At 45.0% G+C, this 16,073-nt stretch overlaps 2 protein-coding genes across 2 annotated transcripts in view; both read right to left on the bottom strand.

The window, feature by feature from the left end:
* The window catches only part of LOC146712483 (protein NLRC3-like), a 145,010-nt gene that overhangs the window by 110,850 nt on the left and 18,087 nt on the right, over window positions 1–16,073 (bottom strand). The window lies entirely within an intron of this gene.
* On the bottom strand, window positions 3,300–14,859 carry LOC146712485 (protein NLRC3-like). The gene is made up of 3 exons (XM_085443236.1): window positions 14,637–14,859; window positions 12,724–14,494; window positions 3,300–3,495 (listed from the first exon to the last, which is right to left on the bottom strand). The coding sequence occupies exons 1-3, from the start codon at window positions 14,842–14,844 to the stop codon at window positions 3,300–3,302; spliced, it is 2,175 nt and encodes a 724-aa protein (XP_085299362.1). The 5' UTR covers window positions 14,845–14,859.

Genomic DNA, 16,073 nt, shown 5'->3' with positions numbered 1-16,073 from the left:
TCCAAACAGCTGAAGCCAACAGGAAGCAGCTTCAAACAAACACAACAAGAGAAAAAACTCTGAATGTTTCACATTAAAGTCGTACATTTCTCATAAAAACAGGACAAAGACTTGAAAAAGTCGTGTTTTTCCTTCCAGGAACCACAAGGCTTCACTTTTAAAGGTGAAGTGTGAAAGAAATGGACATATTTGAAGTCCAACACCTTTTTCCAGTCACATTATTAAAGCAGACAAACTACAAGCTCATTTTCATTCCAACAAGTCATTGTTAAGGTTCAAAAATTGAGGAAGGAGAGTACAAACAACCATTGGTCCAGAAGCTCTTGGTCAAACAATTGATTTTAATTCACGCGTGGGAAGTCACTCTGTACGCAGACAGCAAGTGATCTTCGACTTAATCAACACATACACAGATTTTTATAGCATCAGGGCTTGAATTTACTGACGCCCCTTCATACGTCACAGACAGGATATAGACATACGTCAGATCAAAACCACAAAGACCTTTTAATACAGTTTTTAAAAGAGCATCGTCTTCCATCTTCATAACAGGTGCATCCTGTCACTGCCGGATGCTCGCTTGTCATCTTGACACCTCAGCAGCAGTTCGGCGACAAACTGCTTTTTGCAACCCCAGCAAAACATAATTAAACTTTCCCCTATAAATGATTCTCTCTAACTGAGTGTGTGTCTGTGTCTGTGTGCTAACCACAATTGCACCCTGTTTCACCCAATTTGAAAGAACATCCTTTTCTATTTTCATGGCTGGCCCTTCCTGTCTACCTTTCAATTCTCGTCTTGTTCCTCTTTCTTGCCGAGATGACAAGGAACGGTTCCTCTTTCCTATAAATAATTCTAACTCATGTGTGTGTGTGTGTTGACCTCACATGCTCTCTGTGTCACCTCTCACTGACTGTCTCTTGTCCTCAAATGCTCTTTCTCAATTCACCTGTTGCACTTCTGACCTTTTACCAGAACAGAGGCTCATCCTTATGTGTTACAACCTAACTGAGACTATGTGTATGTCTTCTACTAAATAAATGTTTTAACCAAGAACCTCTACTAAAAGCTTAATATAAAATGACCTGATATAAGTGTTTTGTAAGCCTGTATTGCCATTTCCTTCTATGTTCTAGTTTTCCCTCAACATGTATCAGCTGAACAGTCGCGTCAGTGAAGCTTCAAACCTTTAAAGAACCTGAACATCAACTCAAATAAGCACAGATATGCAATGTGTACAAAATAGTTATAACTGGATCTGAAATACAAAGTTAACATCATCATAAACATCTTAAGGCCATCTTAAAGCTATCTGTTACATTGTTAAAGCCTCGTCTTAGCCTGCTGCTCAAAATAACTTCCTGCTTTCACTTCTGCAATTTCTCTGGAAGCCTTGTTTCCTGTCAGCCTGTGACTTTTAGCCTTTCTGAAAGACACACACTGTTCAACCTCTAAACGCAATATAAACTCCAGATTATATTATTAATGCAATGGTAATGATAATAATTATTTAGCAATAGCAGTAAAATAATTTCCCTGCTCCACATCATCTTCTGACCTGGACTAACAACACTGGTCTCTATGTGCAGCTGGCTGTGAGACCAGTGCTCAGGGAGCGTCTACAAAGTGCAACACTGAAAGAACATCACACACTCATTTGCTTCCAGCACTTTCACACAAACATCTACTGTCATTATTGTCACCAAACTCTGTGGATCCTTTATTGCAAATTCAAATGGGATCAAATGGTCAGACAAAAGAGGGTTATGAGGAAATATGATGAAATGTTGTGTATTAGCAGCAAGTTATTGAATCATTTTCCTCAGAAACCAAACAAAATGATTGACAAACATGTTTTTACAAACTCAGTGTTGGACTTGGATCAGCAGGATAAGCTGATGTTTAAAGGCATTTGAGTCTTGCTGTATGAGAGTCCAGTTATTACTCAATATTTATGGATGATGTTCTTTCAATGTTGCACTTTGTAGACGCTCCCTGAGCCTCACAGCCAGCTGCACATGGACCAGCTGACATTACCCAGCATTAGAGGCGGGTGTAAAAAAATGGATTTTCCTATTTAAATGGTTTTAATTTGAATAAAGCGATGTTGATTCATTCAATCCTGAATCAATTTTTAATATAAATGTATTTTGCCAGAATCTCAGGTTAACGCTCCCAAAAGTATTTCAACAACAAGCAAACAGATAAAACAGTAAATGAGAGCAGCTAAACACACAAAGATGGAAACACAGAGCGTGGATCGTTCACTCGACGGCACGTACACGGACACGCCGTCGGGGCTGAAAGTGGACAGCTCACAAATCCTGAAGCTGCAGGTTTCATCTGTCTCCAACCAAAACTGAGTGAACCAGCAGCAGAAGAAGATCCAAACTATGCTTTACGTTTGATGAACATCGTCATGAATTCTCTATGACTTTGACGTTTACTTCCTGCACAGCTCTCTCTCTCTCAGTGTACTTCAAGAACAGTTTCCCTTCAAAAATCTGTTTCCTGCATTATTCACTGCTTATTACGCACCAGTCTGCTGTTGTGTTCACTGCTGTCGGCCTCCGAAAACAAAGCCTCATTTCTGCTGTTCAATACTGAAGAAATTTAAACCTTTTAAAATGATGACAGATTACAAACTCTCAGCTGTGTCTGTAATCAAACCTCTGTAACTTTGCTTCACTTCAGCAGCATCAGCTCATGTTCACATGTTGATTCATGGTTTGCTTCAGTTTTTGATGGACTGCAGAATATTTTGAAGGTTATCTGCTATAAAAAGCCAGAACAGGAAAATCTGCTTCATGTGTTTCTGTTTGATCCTCAGTGACTTTGACACAAAGGCCTCTGCTGTGATGATCACACCTCTGATCAAGTCTCACAGTGTCAGCTTTGTTTTTATACATATGGATATGTGCTGATAAATGATCAGAATTATAATATTTCCCACTGTCTGCTTTGTGCCGTGACCTTTGACCTGCTAAAGACAGTCAGCTGTGGATTATTCATTGTTGTGTCTGATGCTTAGAACTGTGAGGAAGAACACTAAACAGTTAATCAGGGTCCCCTCTCTCTGAATCAGGAAAGGTGGGCAGGCCGCGTGTGGGCCGCGGGCCATACGTTTAGTCTCACAGTTTGAAATGTGAACATTGTTCTGCTGCAGTCAATGGACTAAACCAGAGAAAAAGAAAACAGACTTTACCATGAAGATCCTCAGTGTGGATCAGTATAATATCAGCCAGATGTCTGCAGTTTAGTGTCAGCACAACTTTCACATCATATTCATCTCAGCACAACTAAAACATGCTGACTGACCTCAGAGTTTCAAGTCCACATCCTGGACTCTCCAGGAAACCACACAGATGCTTCACTCCTGAATCCTGCAGCTTGTTGTTGTAGCTCAGGTCCAGCTGTCTCAGATGGGAGGGGTTGGACTTCAGTGCTGCTGCCAGATAATCACAGCTGATCTCTGACAAACCACAGTTCTCCAATCTGTGTAAAGAATGAAAGATGTAAGTTTATTAGACAAAGTGTGAGCTTGAAATCATTCAGTGTTTCATCATCTGTTCAGAGCTGAAGAAGGTTCAGAATGTAGAAGTTTAGAAAATGGAAACTCCAAACAGCTGAAGCCAACAGGAAGCAGCTTCAAACAAACACAACAAGAGAAAAAACTCTGAATGTTTCACATTAAAGTCGTACATTTCTCATAAAAACAGGACAAAGACTTGAAAAAGTCGTGTTTTTCCTTCCAGGAACCACAAGGCTTCACTTTTAAAGGTGAAGTGTGAAAGAAATGGACATATTTGAAGTCCAACACCTTTTTCCAGTCACATTATTAAAGCAGACAAACTACAAGCTCATTTTCATTCCAACAAGTCATCTTCTGACCTGGACTAACAACACTATGTGCAGCTGGCTGTGAGACCAGTGCTCAGGGAGCGTCTACAAAGTGCAACACTGAAAGAACATCACACACTCATTTGCTTCCATCATCCAACCTGAAGAGGAAACAGAGATGCCTCCCCTTCAAAGTAAAAGCTGCTCCTTTTGGACACAGTATCAAAGAAAGTCTACAGTATAACATAGAAAAGACAGAACAAAGTTCTGGTTGTTTTTAAATTTTGCAGAAATGAAACTAAACTAAGCTCAATTATGTGACAGACATTTCATCCCATGTCATTTTGGCCTCATCCTGGGCCGGATTATCCAGCACACACTCTGACCACAGGCCCAGGGGCCATGCACAGCTGGGCTCCATCCAAGAGACAGCAAACAAACCAACACAATAATAAAAAGCACTATCTGATCTTCTTACATCTTCAAGACAAACATAGTAAAAACATGAGCACATTTGTTTCCTGATAAAATGATGTGACAGGTAGAACAGAGTAAATTCCTTTATCTTTCCAAATTCCTTTGGAAAGATAAACCCCCGCGTATCAGCTTAAAAACGCTACAAAGAACCAAGGATAGAGGAGGATTAGATCTGCCTAATTTTCACCAATACTTTTTAGCCAACAGGCTTCAGTTCATCTCAGAATGGTCAAAACATACCTTCCTAGATGAGCCCTGGCTAGATGTTGAACAGGCACTATGCAAGGATCTAGAGATTTCAGACCTACCATTTATTAGCTCAAACATCAAAAGACATGAATGCTTTAAAAGTATCAACATCAGCTCCTCTCTGACAGCATGGTGGGAGTTTCTAAAAATAACTGAGTCTTCACTAATCCCATGCAAACGTACTCCTATCTGGAATAACCCTGACATATTACAAAACAATAATATGATGAACTTCCCAGAATGGAGTTGTAAAGGAATTAAATACTTAGAACATATATTGGAGGGAACAGAATTGATCCCATTTGACAGACTAGTTGCACAATATGGGATCAACAAGAAAAATTTTTTAGAATATCAACAAATTAAATCCATTATAAAAAAGAAATTTAACCTCAGTCAAGTTGAATTACAAACACCACCAAGTGCGGCACATTTCCTTACTCTTAAATCCCCCAAATTATTATCTAAAATATATAGAACACTTTCTAAATTAGATGAATCAATATCCCTTCCTATTGCAAAGTGGGAAGCAGATTTATCAGTCAGTTTAGACCCAAACTTCTGGTCTCAGGTATGCTTAAAAACTTTTAAATTGATTAAAAATCCCAGTCTGCAATTAATACAATACAAAATACTACATAGAGTGCACTATACAGGTCATCGGATGTTCAAGATGGGCTTCTTCCAACAACTGCTCACACTGTCAAGGCAATACACTAGACAATTACATCCACGCTCTTTGGTTCTGTCCACCAGTGCAGAAGTTTTGGCACGAGATATGTGAAGACTTATCAAAGTGTCTGAAATGTAACATTCCAACTTCCTCCTTAGTGTGTTTGTTGGGCAGCTTAGATAATGTCACTTCAGAAAAGAATATAGCCCATATGGTTTTCACTGCCCTATGCATAGCCAAGAAAACTGTCCTCATGAACTGGAAAAATAAAAACAATCTTAATTCTAACCAATATAGAAATTATCTATTAGATTACATTAGTTTTGATACAGCCTCGGCCACCACATCAGATCAATTGCTCTGGGCTCCTTTGATCGGCTCCATCACCTAGTGGGGGTGGGGGGTCATAGTTTGGTCCCGCTTTCAATGTTGTGATTGGTGTGGGGGCAGGGACAGGCTTAGGGCGTCGGGGGGTTTCCCGGAGGCATCTTCCTTGGGGGGCTCAACCCGGGGTAGCGGTCATGTCCGGTTGGGGGCTCTTTTTTGACCATTTCCTCGTGGCTGCGTGCAGCGGGGCTAGGGGAGGGTCTGTGATGATGGACGTGGGTTACTGACCTGGTAGCCTGTCTGCCGCTGGGTGGGTCCGGGATGGGCGTGAGGGTCTGGGGGCGCTCCATCTCTGGGCCGGGGCCCTGGCTGGGCCTCGGGGCCGTGGGTCCTGGTTTATGTGTTGCCGGGGTTGTGGGCGGGTGGGTGCATGGGAGCCCATCCCTGGCGCAGGGTGCCGCCGGTGTGTCGAGTCGCCTGTGGGGCTCTTCAACCGGTGGGGGAGATTGTTACACCTTGCAGGAGCTTTCCTCCCCTCAGGAACTCTTTGCAGGAGGGGGAGATACAGGAGAGGTGGAGGAAGATCTCAGCCTGGGCGTCTATTGTCTCATGTAGTCTGGAAGACGAGTGGATGGTGTGGTGGGTGTAGTTTTCTCTGTGGTGGGGTTGGGTGGAATGTCCCGGGCTCTGTGGGGCCGGGGGGCGCTGCCGCGCTGGGCCCCGGTCTGGATGGGCCTGGGCCCCCTTTTCCCTGGTGGGTCGCGGAGTGTGGGAGTGCCTACTGGGGTCAGCGGGGGAGCTGGCCCCAGGGAGGGGTCACTGCCCCTCCCTTCCTTCCCTCCCCATCTCCAGCTGCCTCCCTCCTCCCGCTCCACCACAACCACCCACACATGCAGGGCCTTGGAGTAGGGGTATGTCACCAGGATGCAGAGGAGGCTACCCCCCCCCCCCCCCTCTGTCCCCTTCTGGCTGCCTCTGCCTCAATTTTATCCCACAACTTAGACATTCACATTACTCACACCCTCACTACACATACATATAGGATCTTGGGGGTGGGCACAATACACGGAGTCCAAGTCGCCATCAGGGTGTACACATCACCCCTGGCATCGTTGCCCACCTCTCAATTTTAAATACATGTAGACATTGAGGGCTAACAGGAGGGACTATGCGCTTACCTGCTGCTCTCTGGCAGGTAGCTCCATGCCCTCCTGGGTTTTAATTGCACCTTAGAACACACATGCGTCAACACTACTATGAGCGGGTGGAGGGAGGTTTGGAGTCTTCTCTCACCCCCGTTCTCTGCGGCCTGCTGGAGCGGGGGGGCTAGGAGGAGTTGGCCGTCCGGCTGCGGTCTGGGGTGTGGGGCCTCCCTGCTGCTGTGGAGTCGGGGCGGTCTGCCTCTCCCCACCGCAGGGAAAAGGGTAACACCACCTGGGTCTGGGTGCAGTTCCCCCCTCCAGGGGCAGGGGTACCTAGACCCGGTTTGTAGAGTACGCTTGGGGAGTGTGATTGTGTATACAGTGTCTCTTTATGTCTGTCCCCACGTCGGTTGAGTGTGGTGTAAGTGCATATGAGAGCATGAGGGTGGGAATGGATGTTTGTGTCTGTGTGTGCCTGTATGTTTGTATCTATATGTCAGCTTGGGTATCAGACGCCACCTCTCCGGGGACATCTCGGGCCTTCCAAGGTTTGGAGGCCTATCTCCACCCACCACCACTTCCCCTGCCGGTGGCGGACTCCCTCAGGTGTCGGTGCGTTGGTGGTTCTTTGTATCTGGGGGTGGGCGTCCGGGTACACACCGGCTCACTCCTTGGCGGCCGCTTATTGGGGGTCGCTCGGGCCATTTCGGAGGTGGGGTGCCCCCGGCCTCTCGGCCTGGGGCTCGGTCACTCAGGCACAGCTGGCTGCCGGCGGAGCCCACGGGCGCATCACTGCAACTCCCCCTGGCTTCTGCTCCGCGGCTGCTGAATGAGCCCTCATCTGGGACTCTCCTTAGCTCTTACTGGGACAGTGGCGCAGCTGCCCCTCTGTGGGTCTTCCTTGGTCTCTTGTGTTCTGGGGGCCTCTGGATGTCTGGAGTTTTGATCTCCTCCATACCCGCTTGATACCATAAAGGACGGGGCTGTGGCTCCCCACACTCCCTAACAGATCATTACATGGAGAAACCTTTGGAATGCAAGCATGCTGATCCACACAGGTATGCACACAGGTGTACACATGGGTATTCACAGACGCGGACTAAAGCTTTCTTCTTTCTACCTCAAAGCACACTGTGCGCTGTCTATCTTGCGTGCTGAACAATATCGTCTATTATTTAGTAACTATTGATATCTATGAATAGCTAGTTTATTGTGATGGTGCTTTTTTTTTTTTTTTTCCTATTATTATGTTGCTCTTTGTTGTTTGCTGTCTCCTCTGTTTGTTTGTTTGTTTGTTTTTTTCTCCATACAGGTGACCCAGGAGTTTGTTTGTTTTTTTTTTCTTTTTTTTGTTTGTTTGTTTTTCTCTCTTCCCCCCCTTCTCACCGTCTCTTCTCCCCTTTGGTTTTCTTTCTTTCTCTCCCCCTCTTTCTTTCATTCTTTCCCCCTCTCCTATTTAAAAAAAAAAAAAAAAAAAAAGATGACAAAGGATGAACTGAAGCTCCGCCATCACGTGATGTCACATGCTGCTGTTTCTGATGTCAAAAAAACAACAAAAAAAAAAACAAAAAAACAAAAAAAAAACAAAAAAAAAACATTACAAAAACAAAAAAAAAACAAAAAAAAAAACAAAAAAAAAAACAAAAAGAAAAAAGAACAGAGTAAAGTGGTGGTGTTACAGCCTTTCTCCCCTCTGCTGCCGAGGCTGTTAGTCTCTCCCAAACTCAGCTACAGGACTTCCAAATGAATGAAAGCAGCAGAAGTGGCTTTACAAATGAAAGAGGAAGAGGAGAAGAAGAGGAGAGGGAGGCCACCCTGACCATCACTCCAGCTGAAAACATCACACTTTCATTAAAGTTGGTGAGGAAATGTTGAGCAGGATGAGCTGCTGGCTAATCTGAAGGCTGTAGCAGCAGCTCACAGTCACAGTGGATTTCCACTCATGAAAAAGCTCTGGCTGCTTCATTTCTCATCTCATATCAGAGACTTTAATGCTTCACTGAAGCTGTACTGTGATGCTTCCATATCCCAGTGAGGCCTCCATAATGATTTCAGCTGTTCTGTACACACACTGTGTGCCCTGTATGGCTCAAAGTCTCTGCAGCCTGTTTTTATCTGCTATCATCAGATCTTCATCATCCTCATTCACATCCCTCACACACTCTACAGCCTCATCAGCACTGACTTCATCTTCACTGACTGATGGAGCACAACATGAACCTGTGGAGGCTGAAACACTGTCCTGTCAAACATCTCCCCGTCACCACTCCACTTCTGTCAGCCTTTAAATGAACCCTGCTCAAGTCTGTCACTTCTGTTTGGAGCCAAAAAAGGTTAAAGATTATGGCACTACATTCTTGTCTAGAAAATATTAAAAGTGTATTTGGTGACACACAAAAAAGGGTAAAGTTTAAGTATAGTTTGGGTCCACACATGTCCAAACCCTGGTTTGTAGGCAGTGTTGGGGAGTAACGGAATACATGTACCGCCGTTACGTATTTAAAATACAAAATATGAGTAACTGTATTCCGTTACAGTTACCGTTTAAAAAGGTGGTATTCAGAATACAGTTACTTTGTTGAAATAAATGGATTACACTGCGGTACTTTCCTGTTTCATTTTGTCGCGGGTCAGGACTGTTTGGGTTTTGTTTGACAGCTACGTTCTGTTGTTCCAGGCGGCAGCGTTACGTTTGCCATGGTTACAGGGCGACGCTCTCTCTCTCTCTGCGACTGTGTGTTTCCTGGGTGAGAGAGCGCCTTTTCGTTGTTGTTGTTGTTGTGCTAAGCTAACAGGCAGAATGCTACAAGCATAGCTCTAAAGAATGTAGCATCATGGGCAGTGTAGTCCGTGTTGCAGGGAGAATGGACTGCCATACACGCTATGGGTCTGTGAGCGCGAGGAGGGAGAAAAAGGGGAGTGGAAAGGTACAAGCTGTCATCGAGGAAAAACGGGAGCTGGAAGCATGTAAATATAATAATAACCACTGCAGCCAAGAAGAGTGCCTGACGAGCCCAGTTGTAAGTAAGCTATTAAGACTCGACTGTACACCGTGTTCGTGTTTTCCTCCGAAAACAATAAGTTCCGTTGGAGCAGCCTTTCAACGCCTCTCTCTGTCTCTCGCAAGAAAAGTTGACCCACACAACAAAGTAAAGCTATTTTTCGGCTACGAGCCGACAGGGACCCCGCCGTATTAGTCAGAGGTCCCTTTACTACATTTCGGAGTCGCGGACCTTCAGTAATAGTAATAAATCACACAGCAATAGTACATTCACGTTGTTGTAAAAAGCATGATAATATATTAGGTAATCCAAAGTATTCAGAATACGTTACTGTCATTGAGTAACGTAACGGAATACGTTACAGAATACATTTTGTTGCATGTATTCTGTATTCTGTAATGGAATACATTTTAAAAGTAACCTTCCCAACACTGTTTGTAGGCCTACTTAGTATTGAGAAAAGCCCACTAAAAGAACGCCCACCAGACCAAAGCAATGGTTTTGACTTGATCAGCATTAACCCCGCCCCCTGACTTTGATGGGTGAAGCTGACAAATAAAATGTATTTATGAACAGCGATGCAGGGCCAGGAGTAGCAACGTGAATTAAATAAATACATCGTTAAATAATTCATTAAATGTGTCAGTAAAATAATTAAAATAGAAAACAAACCAATAATTGATTCAATATGTAATTAACTAATTTGAATTGTACATAAATAAATAATGAATTATTTTAAATGAAATTAACTGATAATTAATTATCAATATATTTTTTTAATTAATTACTGAAATAAATGATTCATTAATGATGTATTTATTTAATACAACCATAAAATTATTGCTAGTTTACCATCCATCCATCCATCCATCTTCATCCGCTTTATCCGAGGCCTGGTCGCGGGGGCAGCAGCCTAAGCAAAGAGGCCCAGACCTCCCTCTCCCCAGCCACCTCCTCCAGCTTGTCCGGGGGAATACCAAGGCGTTCCCAGGCCAGCCGAGAGATATAATCTCTCCAGCGTGTCCTGGGTCTGCCCCGGGGCCTCCTCCCGGTGGGACATGCCTGGAACACCTCGCCCAGGAGGCGCCCAGGGGGCATCCTTGTCAGATGCCCGAACCACCTCAGCTGGCTCCTTTCGATGTGGAGCAGCAGCTGCTCTACTCTGAGCCCCTCCCGGATGGCCGAACTTCTCACCCCATCTCTAAGGGAGAGGCCAGCCACCATTCGGAGGAAGCTCATTTCCGCCGCTTGTATCCGCGATCTCGTTCTTTCGGTCACTACCCACAGCTCGTGGCCATAGGTGAGGGTAGGGACGTAGATCGACTGGTAAATTGAGAGCTTCGCTTTTACACTCAGCTCCCTCTTCACCACGACTGACCGGTGCAGCGTCCGCATTACTGCAGCTGCAGCCCCAATCCGTCTGTCGATCTCCGGCTCCCTTCTCCCATCACTCGTGAACAAGACCCCGAGATACTTGAACTCCTCCACTTGGGGCAGGAACTCATCCCCGACCCGGAGTGGGCACTCCACCCTTTTCCGGCTGAGAACCATGGCCTCAGATTTGGAGGTGCTGATCCTCATTCCCGCTGCTTCACACTCGGCTGCGAACCGTTCCAGTGCGAGCTGGAGGCCCTCACCCGATGAAGCCAACAGAACCACATCATCTGCAAAAATCAGAGATGAGATTCTGAGGCCACCAAAGCGAAAGCCCTCTGCCACTTGGCTGCGCCTAGAAATCCTGTCCATAAAAATTATGAACAGAACCGGAGACAAAGGGCAGCCCTGGCGGAGCCCATCACCCACCGGGAACGAGTCCGACTTATTGCCGGCAATGCGAACCAAGCTCTTGCAACGGTTGTATAGGGATCGAATGGCCCGTAGCAATGGGCCAGACACCCCACACTCCCGCAACACCTCCCACAGGACACCCCGAGGGACACGGTCGAATGCCTTCTCCAAGTCCACAAAACACATGTAGACTGGTTGGGCAAACTCCCATGCACCCTCAAGTATCATCGAGAGGATAAAGAGCTGGTCCAGTGTTCCGCGACCAGGACGAAAACCGCATTGTTCCTCCTGTATCCGAGGTTCGACTAGCGGACGAACTCTCCTTTCCAGCACCCTGGCATAGACTTTCCCAGGGAGGCTGAGGAGTGTGATCCCCCTGTAGTTGGAACACACCCTCCGGTCCCCCTTCTTAAAGATGGGGACCACCACCCCGGTCTGCCAGTCCACAGGTACTGCCCCTGATCTCCACGCAACATTGCAGAGGCGTGTCAACCAGGACAGCCCTACAACGTCCAGAGCCTTCAGGAACTCGGGGCGGACCTCATCAACACCAGGGGCTCTGCCGCCAAGGAGTTGTTTAACTGCCTCAGTGACCTCGCCCCCGGAAATTGGCGGGTCATTCCCCTCATCCCCAGACTCTGCTTCCTCCTCGGAAGACGTGTCAGTGGGATTAAGGAGGTCCTCGAAGTATTCCTTCCACCGCCCGACAATTTTCTCAGTCGACGTCAGCAGCGCTCCGCCAGCACTATACACAGTGCAGGTAGAGCACCGCTTTCCCCTCCTGAGACGCCTGACGGTTTGCCAGAATCTCTTCGAGGCAGTCCGAAAGTCTTTTTCCATGGCCTCTCCGAACTCCTCCCACACCCGAGTTTTTGCTTCAGTTATTGCTAGTTTACTCAAACTAAATTTAAGACATCAATATTAAAGGTTAAATTATGATAATGAATACATGCAACTATAACTGATTACATAAGAAGTTGGATTTTTTTAAGCTAAAGCGAAGGTGCTGACTCACTTGGCATGTTACTCTCAAATCCTCCCTAATAACAATAACATAATTACACTTTAGCCACAAGAGGGCAGCAGCATTAATACAAGTCACGTGTATATAAAGGTACAGTGATTATATTACAGTGATTTTGACAAAAACAAAACAGAAGGTGATGGCAGTGTGTTTTTCCATAACATACCAACCAAATTAAATAATAAAAACTTTATAACTTACAGAACTTTTTTAGAGGCTTTGACCACTGGCAGCAGCCTCAGAAGAGCCTCCTCTGAAGCAGAGTATTTCTGCAGGTCAAACACATCCAGATCTTTTTCTGATGACAGTAAGATGAAGACCAGAGCTGACCACTGAGCAGGAGACAGTTTATCTGTGGAGAGACGTCCTGATCTCAGGGACTGTTGGATCTCCTCCAGCAGAGAACGATCATTCAGTTCATTCAGACAGTGAAACAGATTGATGCTTTTCTCTGCAGACAGATTCTCACTGAGCTTCTCCTTGATGTACTGAACTGCTTTTTGATTGGTCTGTGAGCTACTTCCTGTTTGTGTCATCAGGCCTTGCAAACGAGTTTGATTAGTCTTCAGACCCAAGAGAAAACGAAGGAACAAGTCCAGGTGTCCATTGGGGCTCTGTAAGGCCTTGTCCACAGCACACTGGTAGAAGTATTTCTCTGTCTGAGAGCTTGTTTGTTGCTCTTCCAGCAGATTGAGTCCAGAGTTGATGAAGGTCAGGTGGACATGAAGAGCAGCCAGAAACTCCTGAACACTGAGATGAACAAAGCAGAACACCTTGTTCTGGTACAGTTGTTTCTCCTCTTTAAAGATCTGTGTGAACACTCCTGAGTACACTGAGGCTGCTCTGATATCGATGCCACACTCTGTCAGGTCTGGTTCATAGAAGATCAGGTTTCCTTTCTGCAGCTGATCAAAAGCCAGTTTTCCCAGAGACTCAATCATCTTCCTGCTCTCTGGACTCCAGTATGGATCTGTCTCAGCTCCTCCATCATATTTGATACTCTTGACTTTGGCCTGAACCACCAGGAAGTGGATGTACATCTCAGTCAGGGTCTTGGGCAGCTGTCCTCCCTCTCTGGTTTCCAGCACATCCTGCTGAACTGTAGCAGTGATCCAGCAGAAGACTGGGATGTGACACATGATGTGGAGGCTTCGAGCTTTCTTGATGTGGGAGATGATCCTGCTGGCCTGCTCCTCATCTCTGAATCTCTTCCTGAAGTACTCCTCCTTCTGTGGGTCAGTGAACCCTCTGACCTCTGTCACCATGTCGACACACTGAGGAGGGATCTGATTGGCTGCTGCAGGTCGTGTTGTTATCCAAAGGCGAGCAGAAGGGAGCAGGTTCCCTCTGATGAGGTTCGTCAGCAGCTCATCCAATGAGGTGGACTTTCTGGTTTCAGTCAGGATTTTAGTTTTCTTGAAGTCCAAATTAAGTCGACACTCATCCAGACCATCAAGTATGAACACAACCTGGACGTCTTCAAGCCTGCAGATTCCTGATTCGTTAGCTTGATTAAAGAAGTGATGAACAAGTTCCACCAAGCTGAACTTTTCCTCTTTCAGCACATTCAGCTCTCTGAAAGTGAATGGAAATATGAACTGGATGTCCTGGTTGGCTTTGTCTTCAGCCCAGTCCAGGCTGTATTTCTGTGTTAAGACTGTTTTCCCAATGCCAGCCACTCCCTTTGTCAGCACTGTTCTGATTGGTTCGTCTCTTAAAGGTGAGGCTTTAAAGATGTCTTCTTGTCTGATTGTTGTTTCTGGTCTGTCTGGTTTCCTGGATGCTGTTTCAATCTGTCTGACCTCATGTTCCTCATTGACCTCTGCAGTCCCTCCCTCTGTGATGTAGAGCTCTGTGTAGATCTGATTCAGGAGGGTTGGGCTTCCTGCTTTAGCGATGCCCTCAAACACACACTGGAACTTCTTCTTCAGTTGGGCTTTAAGTTCTCGTTTACGGAGTGAAGCAATTATTTCTGAAGGTAAGAAATTCAGAAAAAAACTATTATACAATAAATATCATAGCCTTTCAGTACCCTGAAAGGATGAATGTCTATTGGTCCATTTCTTGAGCTATTAGGAAAGATCAATATTCAGTCTTTAGAGAAATTCTCTTACTGCTCTGCAGATGGTCAGCCATCTCATGCTGCTTAAGTCTCCTCAAGAAATGGAGTGTGATCTTCAGAAATGCTTCTCTGCAGCTCTTTCTTTCATCTTCATCCTCACCTTCAAACATCTCCTCATCCTCCATCTGGCTCTTTAAAGTTTCTGGGTGTTCTGGACTCAGAAGCTTCTGGATCTTCTTCAGCTCGTTCTTGACAAACATGGTGATGTTGTCCTCCAGCCGCTGGAAAAGAAGACTGTATGAATTACCCAGTGGTAAATGGACTGGTTCTTATATAGCTCTCTTTGATACTCTGTGCACACAAAGCATTTTATACAACATGCCTCATTCAACCAAGCACATTGTTCTATGCTTAAATACTTTCTTTCATACTCTGATGGATGCATCAGAGGGCAGCTTGGGTTTAGTACGTTACCCAGTACATTTGCCAGCCAGGGTTTGATTCACAAACCTTCTGACTAGTAGCTGACCTGCTCACCTCCTGAGCTACAGTCACCCCAATCTGACTGAAATCATGGAGCCCAAACTCTGATGTATGTTGGACACACTGACAATCCTCTGGTCCACAAAGTGCAGCATAGAGGTGACTGAAAAGAACAAATGTAAACGTAGTACTACAAACCATGACCACAGAGTCCAGGTGTGTTTGATGTTGCTGTGCAGACTGACCAGTGGAAACCTCTGCTCTCTGCTGGTCCACTCTGTGGAGGAATAATGTAGAATTAGCTCATGTTATGTCTGTCCACACACAGACACAAGCTAAAGGTCCATGAAGTGATGTTTGGATGGGTTCAGTCAATCAGATGACTGTCATGGTGAAGCTTTGCTAGTCCTGCTGATCCCACTGAGAATTAACAACTCGGTTTCCAGATGTCTGTAGTTTTCTGCTCAGTTTCTTTAGTCCCAACAGCTCTTACCATCTCCTGCATAAAGCTTTCCCTCCATGCTCAGATGCCCTGGAACAAGGTGCTCTCTTTATATGCTCACAACCACTCGCACTTTATATAGCCTCTGTAGAAATTATCCACACCCTCACTTATCTTAACTGCACTACTGTATAGCTCTGTGTAAATAATCATTCTGTACATACGATAATTTTTAACCCTACAACTGTTTACAACTAGCATAGTTCCCATTTCTGTATAGCTGTATATCTCAGATTTCTGTAAAGTTATTTCATATTCTGTATAGTTTTTCATACTTATATCCTGTTCATATCCTGTACATAGCTTGTACTCACTACAGCCTGTACATAACTATAGTTATAGAATATTCACAACATACTTCATACCATGTACATTATAACATAATAAACCCATTTCTGTAATATACTTACATATGTACATTATTGCTAATATATACTGTAATATATCTATATCACTAAGCACTTCTGGATGGATGCAAACTGCATTTCGTTGCCCTGTACCTGT

Source organism: Copadichromis virginalis, linkage group LG3, assembly GCF_057382275.1.
Source record: "Copadichromis virginalis isolate Kocher_CV1m ecotype Utaka linkage group LG3, C_Virginalis_male_GT1.1, whole genome shotgun sequence".
Classification (NCBI taxonomy): domain Eukaryota; kingdom Metazoa; phylum Chordata; class Actinopteri; order Cichliformes; family Cichlidae; genus Copadichromis; species Copadichromis virginalis.
Note: the sequence above shows the minus strand (reverse complement) of the source record. Positions and strands in the feature narration are given on the sequence as shown.